At 21.4% G+C, this 16,351-nt stretch overlaps 2 protein-coding genes across 2 annotated transcripts; both read left to right on the forward strand.

The window, feature by feature from the left end:
* Positions 1 to 1,731: 1,731 nt before the first annotated feature.
* On the forward strand, positions 1,732 to 3,192 carry LOC128963520 (alpha-(1,3)-fucosyltransferase C-like). Its single transcript, XM_054310035.1, has 4 exons — positions 1,732 to 1,736; positions 2,223 to 2,703; positions 2,760 to 2,819; positions 2,887 to 3,192. Exons 1-4 carry the CDS (start codon positions 1,732 to 1,734, stop codon positions 3,190 to 3,192), a joined length of 852 nt encoding a protein of 283 aa, XP_054166010.1.
* Positions 3,193 to 5,606: 2,414 nt separating this feature from the next.
* LOC128963521 (Na(+)/citrate cotransporter-like) lies at positions 5,607 to 12,340 on the forward strand (the record flags this gene model as incomplete). Its single annotated transcript, XM_054310036.1, has 7 exons — positions 5,607 to 5,841; positions 6,282 to 6,747; positions 8,146 to 8,259; positions 8,453 to 8,533; positions 11,050 to 11,341; positions 11,409 to 11,708; positions 12,212 to 12,340. Coding segments are annotated over exons 1-7 (1,617 nt in total), but the record flags the coding sequence as incomplete, so codon positions are not given.
* Between the last annotated feature and the right edge of the window lie 4,011 nt (positions 12,341 to 16,351).

Here is a 16,351-nt window from a genome sequence, read left to right on the forward strand (position 1 = left end):
ACATGTCTTAACCTGAACTGTGCGCCCCATTACTTGTCTTATAGAATATATTTGAAAAATGAGATCAACCCTATAATAACCATCGGTGAAGTCAAACTCGTTAAAGTTCTTTATCCGGAAGGTATTTCCCTCATTGATTCAAAATATTATATTTAATCAGATATTAAATAACTTGTGGTCATATATATAGGATGTCAGGTAACTGTAAGAATAGGTAAAGTATATCATGGATTTGAGCCGTTAGTTGGCATGTATTTTGCTGAGTCTCAGATTATCTCAAAGACAACGTTCAGTGAATGTCATGACATCGATGGCCTAAAACAGACATCCGGTCTTCAAATGTTGGCTTTTGGCAATAGTCTCAATCAGACGTGTATCTCATCGGACATAAACCCATCTACCATTCCTTACTTAATTGCTGATCGCATAGTGTTTTGCATTGGAGATCAAACTACAAAATATAATGAATCGCTAACTTATCCTAATTCTGTGGGTAGGCATATCAAATAAATTTAAAATTGCATTTATTTATAATAGCATTTATTATAAAACAGGTGATGATATATCAAGTGCAAGAAAACGTATGATATTATATCAGTAGTATTTTATGCAAATTATTACATTTAATTATTTATAGCTACAACTGTTCAAAAAAGTGAAAATCTTGATTACTGTATTTGTCTGTTTGGTGGCAGTGCTGCCATTAAAAGCATATCTCTGGATATTGAATATCAATGTTTATTAAGCTGTGATTCAGATTTTCTTAAATTACCAGAAATAGTCAACTATACGGCAACACCCAGGGATGATACTGACAGTTCTTTTAACATAACTGTTCAAATTGTATATCAAAATATGGTTAATATGTTTGGTAACTAATTAAAATTAATTTATTACCGTATTTTATAACTTTATATATATAATAACATAAATTATATTTTATAGAAAAATATTTTGTTTTTTATTAATTTTAATTATTAGGTATAAATGTTTTATTAATTATTGGTCGAGTGATTGGAAATAAACAAATGGCTAATCAATATGTAATAACTGTGACTATATTTGAACCTCAAGACCGAAATCGTTGTCTTAGCGAACCATTTCTTGACTCAATTGAAGGCACGACTAAAACAATGTTAACTGATTTGGTGACAATCAAACAATATATACGAAAACTTAAACTTATTAAAAATATTTCTGATTTATTGGTTGACTTTCCTAAAGTAACTCTATGTTGTGGTAATACTGCTTACAATTTTAGTCCCGGTCTTAGTGATGGTACGATTACATGTCCGACTTGTTGATCACTATTTATTTAATTATCTATTTATTATTTGTTTAATAAAGTTAATATAAACTAAATAATTTGTCATTTTAAAAACGTAAGTAAAATCAATAAAAATCAAAATATTAAATAAATATTACATATGTAGAGTTCGGACATCTCAAGAAAAGAGAAATATTTCCTAATAAATTCCCTCCAATTATTGTACTGTAGTTGCTTTCAGCTTATATATATTTTATATAGCTTTTGAGAGTATTAAAAAATTAAGTTTATTGAAATTTATTGAGAATTTAGTAAAATTTGGCAAAAATGTCGTTTAAAAATGCTATAAAAATTGTTTATTTCACTCTATACCCCAAGATTTTTCAGATTATTTTCCATTTTATCCCTTCCTATACCCCCATTGAGATCGAAAACCTTTCGTAGCTCTGGATAATAGTATACTTATGCTGTAATTTAAATATAATACATATAGAAAAATACAAAACATAACTTTATTTCATTAAATATACTGTATTTTATAGTAATGAATTTATAATATAAAATTTCAGTATTATCCTATTTATTCAGCTTAATATTATTGTTATAACAATACAATACATTATAATTTATAAATATTTTATTTCAATAATATAATGTTGTTTAAAATACTAATAAATAAAATGTTGATAAAGTTTTATCATTTTTATAGATATTCAAATTTAAAATTATTAAAAGTTCTTCTAATATTTTTAATTATTTTTTTAATTTTATTTATAACTTTAAATAATAATTATAAATTTGGTCATAACAAAAAAATATCAAAAAGTTATGTTCACTACATTAATAAAAGTTTTAAGATACTATTGTGGACCTCATATTTTGAGTCTAAATGGACGACTAATTATAATTATACTAAAAATTGTAAATACAATAATTGTTTGATAACAACTAACAGAGATGAGTTCAATTCAAGTGATGTCATACTATTTCATTGGAGAGATATTGATATTAGGGATCAGCCAACAGACAAATTGTTTGATCAGAAATGGGTTTTATATAATATGGAGTCACCGATGTATACTTATATGAGTTATCCAAACAGATTGTTTAACATAAGACTGTTTGAGTCAATTGATTGGACAATGACTTATAGGACCGACTCTGATATCTACATACCTTACGGCACAATCACTAAATGTCAGCAAAAGTGGAGACCAAAAGTCAAACCGTTTCGAACTAAGCGCCGGTCGATTGCTTGGGTTGTCAGCAATTGTGAGACGGCATCCAAACGCGAGTATTTTGTCGATCAAATTAAAACTTTGATGGAAGTAGACGTGTTTGGCGCGTGCGGTACATATGAATGCAGCAGAAGTGACGACTCGTGTTTTAAATATATTGAAAAACACTACAAATATTATTTAGCATTTGAAAACTCGGTAAGCATTGAATAAATGAATTTAATTTATTATATAGTAATAGCATTTATTTATAGCTCTGTAAAGATTATGTCACCGAAAAACTTTTTCATAGTCTAAACTATGATATAATTCCCGTAAGATTATTAATATTCATATAAATATTAAATTAAAATAAAATTTTTAATTTATTTTGATTAACAGGTTGTGTATGGTGTGGCCAACTATTCCTCTATATTGCCTCCCAATTCATACATTGATGCGCTTAAGTTTATTACAGTTTCACAACTCGTTGATCATCTTAATCAAGTGGCTAATGACCAAAATCTTTATGAATCTTACTTTCAATGGAAACACTATTATTGCGTTCAAAATTCAAATGATTTTTGTCAACTTTGTCAATATATCAATGAATATATATATAAATCAAGTGATAATTCAGTAAATCGTGATATTGTTAAATGGTGGGTAAATGATGCACATTGTCGTAGTATTAAATTTGCCAAATAATTAAATTATTTAATTATTTAAGAGAAAGTCGACTCATTTATATGTTTAGGAAGTTTATTGTTTTATTATTTAAAATTATGTCTTCATTAATGAATATATAAAAAACATGATAACTATAACTTATTATTTTTTACTATTTTATTGATATTATTTCATATTAATATGTGTATAATTGATAAGTTATCAATGTTAGCTTCAGTTAAATAGTTTTATTAAGCTTTAATAAGTTAAAAGTTTTGTGGATTTTTAAATTTGAAAACTTGCACTGATTTTATAAACTATTTTATAATTTTAGGTATACATACATTTTGATGAAAATTTTACATTTTTACTATTTATATAGCTATAAATATATCAACTCTTACTATAAAATTACTGTATAAATTAATATTTTACAAATAAAGGTCATATACCGGTAGTGATGTTTATAAATTGTTATTTAATTGCTCAATGACAATTATAGTGTTCATATTATACATGATAATTTAACAATTATATCACAAATAAAAGTAATATAAAATTAAATAACATAAATTTTTTTTATAGAATTGTGTTTGTGATAACAAATTTGAGTATTTGCAAAATCAAGTTAAATGACACTAATATATCACTTATATTAGAAGTGAACAATAATAAGTATATCGTAATGTTGTGGACTAAATATTTTGATATCAATTTATACTTAAGTTATAATCAATTGTTTGTATACTAACATTGCCATTACTGATAAGAAAATATCAAAAGTTGTATCACATATCGCAAAACCATATTAGCATAAAAGAGTTATGTTATATATAATGGTACCATAAAATAGTATTTATTAAATACTGTTTATTATTTTTTATATCACGTTATATAAAGAATAAATATAAACAATCCCATAATTATCCATAAGTTTTATGAATCAATTTATTGAACAATTAGTTTTACAATGAATTCAAATATTCTAACTTATTGTACAATCATTTATTGTAAATTCAATTGGAGACAAAAGTTATAATTTGTTGACTTAAATAACTAAAAGATTGTTTGTATTTTATTGAGAAAGTAATATATGTTTTGCTAATATATATAAAAGTTAAATGATTTATAAAATAAACAATTAATTAACCGCTTAATAAAACCAATAAACTAAAGGGTTAGTCACTTAGAAATCGGTGAATAATCAATATTTAGTGGATCAGTAAGTTTCCATTTTATCACATTTATTCCATTACAGTGTATACTATATTTACAGCTACGCCAGTGTTAAAATATCATATGTATCTATAAATTGTTTAAATTATGATAAATCAATCAAAAACTAAAATATATTCATTGAAATATTATTATATAATTTACAATTTTTATTAAAGTTATTAAATTAAGTAATTTCCAACAAAAATTCTCAAACAATTATGTTTCTTAGAAAAATAAATCTTGTTTTACATAAACATAGACTTTTTTGACGTTAAACAATCATATATTCATTATAATTTATAATCTACAGTACAATACATGTATATAAATATAATATTTTAATCTATACTCTGTAATAATTATTATTTGACTATTTTAAGCATAGTTTAGTAGTACAATAACACATGATTTGATAAAATTTGTCCATCATTTAATCATTTAAAGATTATTAAGATCCATATTTATATTATTGATATAAATATTTAAATTAACAATTATTATTTCTATAATTTAATACAAGCTATAATAAGATTTATAGATTATATAATTGCTAATATCTAATAAAAATTATGTACCTATCATATAATACAAAAAAAAATTGGCTACATTTCTAAAGGTTATTAACAATTCTGTTTATATAATTATTAGATATCTGTAATATCATATAAATTTAAAATACAAAATTATAGCTAATTAAATTTAATTAATAAATTATTTCTAAATATTTATGAAATTATATCAGTTAAAACATTAATAATTTACTTGCTAAATGAAAGTTTATTTTATATGATTAATAAAAATATGTATAAACAAATTAAATTGATTAGACATATTAATCAATTTGTTTGACATTCTGTATTGATTTTGTAATTTTTCAAAGTTAAGACTTTTAAAAAGTAGATATAAATATTAGTTAAAATTGTATTTATCGTTTATATAATACAGTAGTTAAGTAATAAAAAGTTTTATTTTAACATTAGTGAATTATTAAATTTAGTAATAGCTAAAAATTATTAATACAAATGATATTATTTATAAATCAAATATAAATGTAAATAATAGCAAATCTTTTTGTGAATACTGTTTTATCAATAGTATTGTTACATAAAAAATGATACATTAAAAAAATAATTATAAAATACTGATATTTTACAAGTTATTTTACTATTTTTAAAATTTATATTAAAATATTTTAATATTAGTTACAAATGAATTTAATATTAAAATCATTATCAATGTTATTGAGTCGGTGGCGGACATTCATACTGATAATCACACCAATAGTGTTATTGCCATTACTAACAACTATTGCAACATCAGAGTCAAGATGTGCTTATGTGGTGCTAATAATGGCTATATTTTGGGCCACAGAACCCATACCTTTACCCATAACAGCATTATTGCCCGTTATTTTGTTGCCATTACTGGGACTGTCTACCACTGAAGAGGCCTGTACACCATTTCTTAAAAGTAATAGTTTTATAAATACAATAATATTTATCTTTATTATATAATATAATTACATTTTATAAATAATTGGTTTGTTTTGTAAATAATAATGTGTAATAACACGTTTATATCAGAAATATATAGTATATTAAACAAATTTAGAAATTTAAATGTATTAATTCAGTCTTATTTTGATTATAAATTTTAAAAAAAATATTTTTTAATTTCTAAATGACAACAACTATCAAATTACACTGCATTTGTAAGACATGGAGTAGTTTTTATACAACAGGTATATAATATAGTCTATATTTACTATAAGCATATATGAAGACTATATCTAATAAAATGTTTATGTATTATATATATACAATTTAATCACTATATGTATGTAAATTTAATTAAACAATTTAATTAATTTAAGCAAACATTTGTATAAAAAACATTGATTTGATTGATAGGCAGTAATATGCTATTCCTGGGATGTCTGGCTCTGGCACTGGCTGTTGAAAGAAGTAATCTTCATAAAAGAATAGCATTAAAAGTATTATTAAAAGTCGGCACTCAATTTGAATGGTTATTATTAGGGTTTATGTTGACCACAATGATGCTGTCCATGTGGATCGTTAGTACGGCCACTGTAGCCATGATGTTACCCATTGCCGATGAAATATTATCCCATCTGTTTGCTAATAATAACACAGTTGAAGATAACAACAAAAAATTGATACAAAACTATGATAAAGACAATAATAAACCAACAATTTTGACAACAGTTGTCACCATTGATGAGGATTTTGATCGGATTAAGCGAAACAAGTTAAGCAAATTGTTATATTTAAGTATCGCATACTCAGCCACTATGGGCTCTGTTAGTACATTGACTGCAAATGGACCTAATATTGTGATGAAACATCTGCTCGAAGAGTAAGACATTTGACTTTAAATACTGAAATTAACCATAAAATTAATTATCAATTTTATTTATAATTATAATATTATATCAATTTTAACAGATTTAATATAACAGTATTATACTTAGAGATAGACAAATAGAAAGTTTCTAATAAATTTCCCTGAGAAAGTTTCTAGAAAATTTTTCATGGATAAATTTCTATAGAAATTTAACTGTTTTATTATTCTATGGGATCCCCATATCTATAGCTATTGTAATCTACAGTAAAAGGCAAACTTTATTAGACACCTATTGTATATAAATACCTTGATATTATGTAATTTTCGAATATACTAATAGTTCATTTTAGTGCATTTCTATACTATGGTTGTCTAATAATGTTTGCCTTTTATGGTATATAGTACACTATTATACAAAATGGGATACCTATATATAAAATAATTATAATTATTTAATAATAATCAGTTTTGTAAAATTTTATTCATCATTCTAATATACATCATATATATCATAGTTTAATATAATTAAATAAATAAATTTTTTACTTTAATTAATAATTAAAATAGTAATACTTATATTTAATTATTACTTGTAAAAAAATGTAAAAGCAAGTCAACAAATATCGAGAAAACAAAATTATCATGGKGGGATCCCATAGATAGAAATTTCTTTTAGAAATTTTCTAGAAATTTCCTTATTATTTTATAATTTCTCTATTTTCCAACAGTAATTATACTGTAATATACATTTCCAAAATATCCAATAATGCTTTTTATTCATTGATTGGTATCCTTGAAATTGTTATACAGTATCATAAAATTATGTAAACAATATGTCTATTATTATAACTTTAAAAATCAATTGATTTTAAATTATGACTTATTTTGTATTTTGTAAAACACTTGAACTCAAAACAATTAATCACTTATTATATAATAATTATTATGTGTTTCTTAGCATTTAGTTTATATTTAACTCTCTCTCTCTTTCTTTCTTTCTTTCTTTTTTTCTCTCTCTCTCTTTCTTTTTTACAGTAATTAAATCACTCACGTTTTTTTTCAATTATATAAATAATTATATATTAATAAACATTTGAAGGACAAACACAATAATTACATTATATTTATTAATGATTTGTTCAAATTATGTATAGTATTTATACCAATTATGTAAATCCAATAGTTAATGAATAGTACAATAATTAGTCTAATATCAATTTATAACACTTATGTTAAAGATTTAAAATTTTTAAAAATATCATTGGATTTTAGTTACATTAAATTAGTTTTTAAAAATTAGGATATTTGTAATTTAATAATTTCTATTATAATGTAATAATATACTATAATTAATGAAATTAATCAACAACAAAATAAATAAATAAATAAAGTAATAAAATATATTAACAGATTATACGGTAATCGTGATCCCGTAGACTATGCCAGTTGGTTCATATATGCGTCTCCCGTATCCATAATTATCACACTTATTTGTTGGCTGTCCTATAAATTGTTATTTTTAAGGTAATCAAAAAATAATTTTTATCTAATAATAATTTTAACAATAAGTTATACTAATAATACAAATGTTCAATTATTAATTATATAATTTGTTTTTTTAATTTTTAAAACAATATAAACAATTTATATAAATAAATAAACTACAATTAAAAACATATAAATTAATTTTATTATGGCTTTTGATTTGTATAATTAGAAACATATCGGTGCCTAAAGAAAAACGTCAGGCATTAAAAAATATATTATCAAAAAAGTATGAAAAATTGGGTTCAATCACGTAAGTATCTAAAAGACTTTTTTAAACATTTTATATAATTTATTTCAATTTTATCACTTTAGTGTTTTATATGTAAATTATATTTAAACAATTATGTTTACCAAATATTTTTTTAACAAATATTTTGATATTATTTCTAACATTTGTTTTATTGGTAGTTTCAAAACTATTTGTCTCAACAAAATATATATTATATATGTATAACAATTTTAAGCATAAATATAAGTAGTAATATTAATTGAACAGTTTATTGAACTAGAAGTTTCAATTTGACATTTTAATAGTCAACAAAAAGTTATGTTTATGGAAATTACTATTTTATGTTAGTAATTACAAGACATAATTGTTTTCTATTAATTTTAGTGATAATGTATAATATAAATTTTATTGTATAAATAAATAAATATATATATATATATATATATATATATATATATATATAGGTACAGTACATTCATCATTTAATATTAGCTAAGTTTAACAAATCTAATTATAAGTTATGTACTATTAATTTAGACACTCAAACAAAACAATGAAATTAATTGAATCCTTATGCGCTTTTATAAAGCGATCAGTCTATCATAACAAGAGATATTTAATTAGATAATAAGTATATAATTGTTTTTAGACAACAAAAATATAAACAAAATATGTTTTTTAGTGTATTTCTTCTCTGAAAATTATAGAAACAATAATAAATTGCTGTTTAAAATTCAAATTTCATGAGACATACATACAAAAGGTATAGCAATTAATGTCAAATATTTTATATTAAACTAAATTAAAAATAATTCATTATCATTAGTGTTGGTATATTTATATTTTTTTCAAAATTTCTAGTAAATTTCTAGAAAATATTTTCACGTGTATACCGATAAGATATTAATTTTTATTAAGAAATATCTTAGAAATTTTCATTTTATAAACACTACAGTAATAATTATACTGTATTTATATAATTACAAACACATTTGTAACAATCCATAATAAATGTTAAAATAGTGATTTAGTAATAGATTTGATAGAATTATGTGACATATTATTTGATTTAATATTATATATTTAAATATATTTATATTATTTACATTTGTTATGAATATTAAAATATTAAGAATTATAATTAGATTAAAAATGTTAGAATTTATTTTTTAAAAAGTCTCGGATAAGACAGGATTATTAAAATGTAATTATTTTTTAACTTTAAACTTTTGAATAAAGATTTTTTAAATAATCATATATATTGAGGTAAAGATGTAACATTGATCGATCATATATACAGTCAACCATACTTTCATCCAAACTTATATCAATGTAATCAATATATTATCGATGAGTCTCCAAACCATTACTATTATGAGACTTATTATGAAACTATTAATCTTATTATATACTAAATACTTACTTTAAAATCTATATATATAATGTGTTTTAACCAAATTTCATTCAATCAATTGTTAGTTACTATAGAGTTTACATTACTCTTGTTTAAACTTATTTATATTACTTATTATATTGTGTATTATATTTAATAGTTATTTATATGATTAACATTTGTGTTCAATTGAATAATTTAACTAATTTTGAGTGAATGATAGACTCCCGATCGGTCATACCGGTGCTCATACCATATGATCGATCTTAGATCTATCCCTATTGTATCTCAATATTATTAAATTTCATATTATTTGTTAATATTAAATAAATAACTTTTTTAGTATAAATATTAAATACAGATATTACATCCATAGTAATTGATATATTCAGTAATTTAAAATATATATTATATATAATTTACTTATTTATTATAGAAAAACATTTAGTTTATACTTTATATTATTATTTATAAATTTAAGTGTAATTAATCTATTTATATATAAATTTTTTGTATTAATTGTTCGATTTATATATTTTTGTTTTATTTATATAATGATTAATTATTACATAAGTATCTTATACTATATGATACCAAATGTTTTAAATTTACAGAGTATTTAAATTTTAATAAATTATTTTGTTTGAATATTTAAAAACTATTAATTAGACAATAACTAAAATTTTGCATAAAACTATTAATATATACTAGGTTATTATTATTATTATGTTAATTATACATTTTAAAAAGATGTTTATGTGAAATTATTAAAATTATTTTTTTATTAGTATAAAATAACTTTATTATTTGAATATTTAAAATATTATAATTATGTTAATTGTAATTTAATTACTTATTAGACTGTCAACAGCATATTTTATTTTATACAAAGCAATATAGCTATAAATAAATATTAAAATCATATATCACTATTTAACGACACTATCTTATTAAATGTAAATAAGATATATTTAAATTAATAGTTTTTATACAAACAATGTTATTAACATAATTTTATTTTATGTTATTAAAAATTAACATTTACTTATAATTTAAAGTATGAATATGAGAACTAAAAAACATTTCATATTAATATAATATTAATTAATAAAAGTATATATAATTTGTTGTTATAATTATATAGATTTCATGAATTTGCAGTATTGGCAGTGTTTGTGGTAATGATATTACTGTACTTCTTTCATGACCCCCAGTTCATGACCGGTTGGTCTAAACTATTGTCAATAAACAATATTAAGCCCAAACCCGCCGGAGGCGCTATATTTTGTACTTTGCTTTTATTTGTAATACCGTCCAATCCATTTGGTCCGACACCGAGTACAGCACTGTTAGATTGGAAGACAGTACAAACTAAACTGGAATGGGGTGTCATTATACTCAGAGGGGGTGGCTTTTCAATAGCCGATGCCGTAACTGTAAGAGTTAATCACTTTTTCAATTGATTATACCTTTAATATATTATTTTTTTTATCTGCTATTCAGTCGTCAGGCCTTTCACGACTCGTTGGTCAACAGCTGACACTCGTTGCTTCACTGCCTACCAGTGCTGTCACAGCTTTATTGGCAATTATAGCAAGTTTTCTGATTGAAGTCATGAGGACATCAGCGACGGCCACAATCCTCATACCAGTAGCCGCACAGTTGTCTGAAGATTTGGGAATTAATCCATTGATACTAATTATAACACTTGCCATGTCCTGTGCCTATGCATACCTATTACCAGTGGGAACTACAGCTAACACTATAGTATATTATCATGCAAAACTCAATATTTCAGATATGGTATTTATTTATTTTTTAATATTTTTAGGTAATTTTATACTATATATAAAAATAGATAGATATTTGTAAAATAATAAATTATAGTAAAATATAATATAGCTATAAATTTCGACTATAATAATAATAATTATTATTATTATTATCGGAAATGATCTAAAAATAATTATTGAAAAATATTGCAATTTATTTATCAAAAAATAGTTTAATTTTAACAAACGGAAAGAATTATCTTTATATTTTTGAGCAAAAATTACTGCATTTTTATCAACTAAACCATCATATTATGTCATATTATTATAATTTTAGATTATTATATCATAATTCCAATTATGATTTTATTAACTTTTCACACTATTCGCAACAATTGTCTATAAAGATAACATTGATTATTAATTTTATAAAATTAATAATTGACTTAAATATTATTTATGAAAGTAAAATAACATTTATCCATACTATATATTGCATAACTATTATACAATAATATATTTTTTATTTAACAGATTGTCCCAGGTCTAATAGCCAAAATCATCTCAATAGCAATGATGTTACTTAATATTTATTTATTAGGATATCCTATATTTAATTTACACGATTCGTCACCAAATTGGTTACATGAAAATTACACAATTAATATAAACAATATGATTATAAATGATATGAATGTAACTAAATTTTAATTTTATATAATAATATTTCAAACTAATAGCAAACATTTAGAAAAGATTATTGAAATATTTTTATTTTAGTAATTATATTATTATTATTATTATATTTAATTGATTAAAATTTTACAATTTATTATTTATCAGAAATAAAAATGTTATCAAATAATGTGCGAATGATTATCAATCATATTTACTATACATAATCTATGAGGAAATAAATGTAACATATGTATAGTGCATATGTTAAGCCATAGTTTTTTAAATAAAATTATAAATACTGTTATTTATAACGTTGTTTATCAAACCATTTTTATTATTGCATTTTCTAATAAAACTAATTATATACCAATAAATGTTGTATAATATATTTATTCTAGTAATCTTTACAGTATTTTTAAAATCATTATATATTTAATGTTATACAAATTATTTTTATGTGGACAACAATTGAAATTAATTTTTTATTTTCTTGTTTTATTGTTTTAGTTGTAAATTACAACTTGTAATAAAATTACATCAAAATTACTAATGATTTTTTGGTACCAAAAAATCAATGCTTATTATTAACTGCACACTATCTATAAATAAAACTTATATCTCAAAACCTACTTTATTTGGTTTATTGTTGTTTACTAAACCGTAAGTCACAAACTTATATTACAAATGAACCTTAAGTTTCGCAAATGTTTTCGCAAAAGAATTATTATCCTTTGAAATAATCATTAAGTTGTTTAATGAACGATAAAATCATTTAACAAATTTTTACAATTTTTTTTACAATTATTGATATATAAAAAAATATATTTGTGATTTTTAATAAATATAACTTTTAAATATCATATAATATTTAATTTAGCTGTTTGTTAAACAGCTAATTTGTTAAATTATTAAATTATGAAAAAACTATATTTTATAAATATGACATACAATATTTGTCTAATAAAATTTTTAAAATTAATAAAGTTTAACAAAAATAAAAGTTTTAATTATATAGTCGTGTTTTAAAGTTGTAAATAAAATTTTTGGTAATATATTAGACATTATAATTATAATCTTTTTGCATTACTATACACTGTATAATTTACTGTATATACAGTGCATCAGTTTAGACAAATGCACGTTTACTGCTAATTAATCGCCTTTTTGAGTATTCATACCAATTGTTTTTTACAATAATTTAATTTTTAAACAAAAAAAAATGCTATTTTGACAACTGGTTTGACAAATAGTTTTACAACACTTTGTGTCCAAATATTAGTTTCTTTCTGTGTCTGTCTCTCTTTCTTTCATTCTTTCTTTAACTCATTTGTTTAAAATGATTTTAAAAACATAACTATTATATAAAAATTTCCGACAATTTTCATGTCTAACACTACATTTAAATATACATTTATGTCAATAATTTTTGATCATTTAAAGAAGAAAAAATATATTAAATAAGTTTATTAAACTTTTTTTTCTATTATTTTCATTAATATTAAGTGTTGATGTGACCACTCCTCTAATTATGTCATATACTTTTTTAGTTACCTGTAAATTGATATACACTAAACAATAGTAGACTTGTATACTATACAGTAAACCATTTATAGTAGTATAGAAAATACTTTAATATTATAGTATTATATATAAAATACTATAATAACAACAATTACTTCTACGACTACTTAATTTGTTTTGTTTTATACAGTATTATACTAATTTACTATATATATATATATACTTTATAAATGTGTAAGTTATATGTGCTTATATAAAGTATATACATAGGTACATACATACATAAGTATATACATGTATATAAATAGTAATTAACATTAATAATAATACTGAACTTCATATGGTATTTACAATTATGTAAACTTTAATTGCTACATCATAATATAACATAATATTGAACACAATCTGTAATTATCTTAATTATGTAAAATAAACTTTTTTTTCTTTAACATATTATAATTAAATATATCATTTTTTTAATACTTTTCTTAAGTATAATACACTCATAGATTATTCGGAGAATCAAATATGACTTTATCTTAACTAAAAATGTATTATTTGTATCTAAAATATTATATAAAAATTATGATTTACATAAATCTAACCAATAAACTAGAAATTTGTGTTTTCAACATTTTTAATACACATGAAAACACTCGAAAGTGAATAAAAATGCAAATTTTTAGTTTTGTATTTTATAATATTATACTTTTTTTAAAATATATATATATATATATTGTGTATTTTACACTAAATAATATAGAGTCAAAGTATTTTCCTTTTAATGTCCGAAAATTATCAAAAGCTATGTTAAGTGTCTTTTTAAAGTTTTTTAATCTAAAAGTAAAATGAAAAATTATTTAACTAATGGCAGTACTTTAGCAATATTATATATTATTAAAAAATATTAATTAGCAAAAAAATATTATTTTCTATAAATATATTATACTTCAAATACCTGTCAATATATTTATGGGTTAATCCGTTTATCTAACCCCTATATATTAGTGACAAGTAATAAGTGACAGCATTGACCATACATTTTAAGGTTGATTTGCCTGTGCTTCACGACTGCAACAATTAAACTAAACAGTAGGGTTGAAAAAATACAAGGTTTTGAATTTTGACTTTGTATAATACAGTAAAATACTATAATAACAACAATTACTTCTACGACTACTTAATTTGTTTTGTTTTATACAGTATTATACTATTAAACAAATTTTAAAACTATACATTGTATACTGTATACTGTATATTATGTTAAGAATTACTTTAAAATATTTAGTAAAAATATAATTTCTAGAAAATGCATTATTATTATAATCGTTATTTCTACGTAATAATAATCAAATAATTTAAAATAAAAAATGAATTTCAATAAAAAAAAATAATATTAAATCTATATTTATTATAAAACATGATTTACTTTGCTCATATCAATGTTTTTAGTACTAAGTGGCGCTAAAATTTTTTTTAATCAAATTGGTCATGTATTGTACATTGTATTATACTGTATATTACGCTTTGTATTATACAAACACTTTGTCTCTGCCAACACTGCTAAACAGTAAATTAAAGATTTTTAAAACAAGTTTTTATAAATAAAGTATTTATGAATAAGTTTACACAAAGTTTTAAAAAATTAATTTCTACAAAATGTTTTACTTAATATAAAACTAGATTTTAGTTATATTCTCAGTATCTAAATGTTTGCTTTTAAGTTATAATCGGATTCACGCATTAATGATAACTCATGTCAAATATAAAATTAATTGTCAATGTTTTATATTAAAGTATATTCAAATCACATTTTAACAAATTAGTTTTAACAATATGTATACTAGAATTGTCAAAATTGTGATATATATATAATAGACATGTTTTAAATAATTAATCATATAATTTACGACACAAATCATATTTAGCCTAAACTTCAAAACATTTTGTTGAGTGAACACATATTATCACTATTTGATCTGATAATAAATGTTTTTTTTGCTAAACAATTAGTTATAGTATAATACATTCATAATAACACATTGAGTACATAGTACTGTATTCATAGAAATGTTGGGCTTGAAGTTCAAAGTCATAACAAAAGTTAATTATAACAAATATATATATATTTATTTATATTATAGAATATAAAAAATTTCTATTTATTAAAATACAGTATATACATAATATACATATTATAGTATTTAACAAATTAACACAACAAATACATTTAAAAAAACAAAAAATATCCCAATTTTATTTACACAAATTTCTTTTATTTATTAAGTTTAATTTATTTTAAGTTGAATTTTTCAAACACCTTTTCATAGATAATAATTATTATTTATAAAACCCACTTTTTGTTTATACATTTTTCTTGAATTTACTATTAAATAAAGAGGTCATAACTGAAAAAAGTAAAAACAACTTATAATTTTTATTTCATTACTGATCAAGTATTATATATTTTTATAA

The sequence above is a fragment of the Oppia nitens genome, unplaced genomic scaffold (genome assembly GCF_028296485.1).
Source record: "Oppia nitens isolate AA-2021 unplaced genomic scaffold, nextdenovo-longstitch-racon4-pilon3 scaffold7_pilon_pilon_pilon, whole genome shotgun sequence".
Lineage (NCBI taxonomy): Eukaryota > Metazoa > Arthropoda > Arachnida > Sarcoptiformes > Oppiidae > Oppia > Oppia nitens.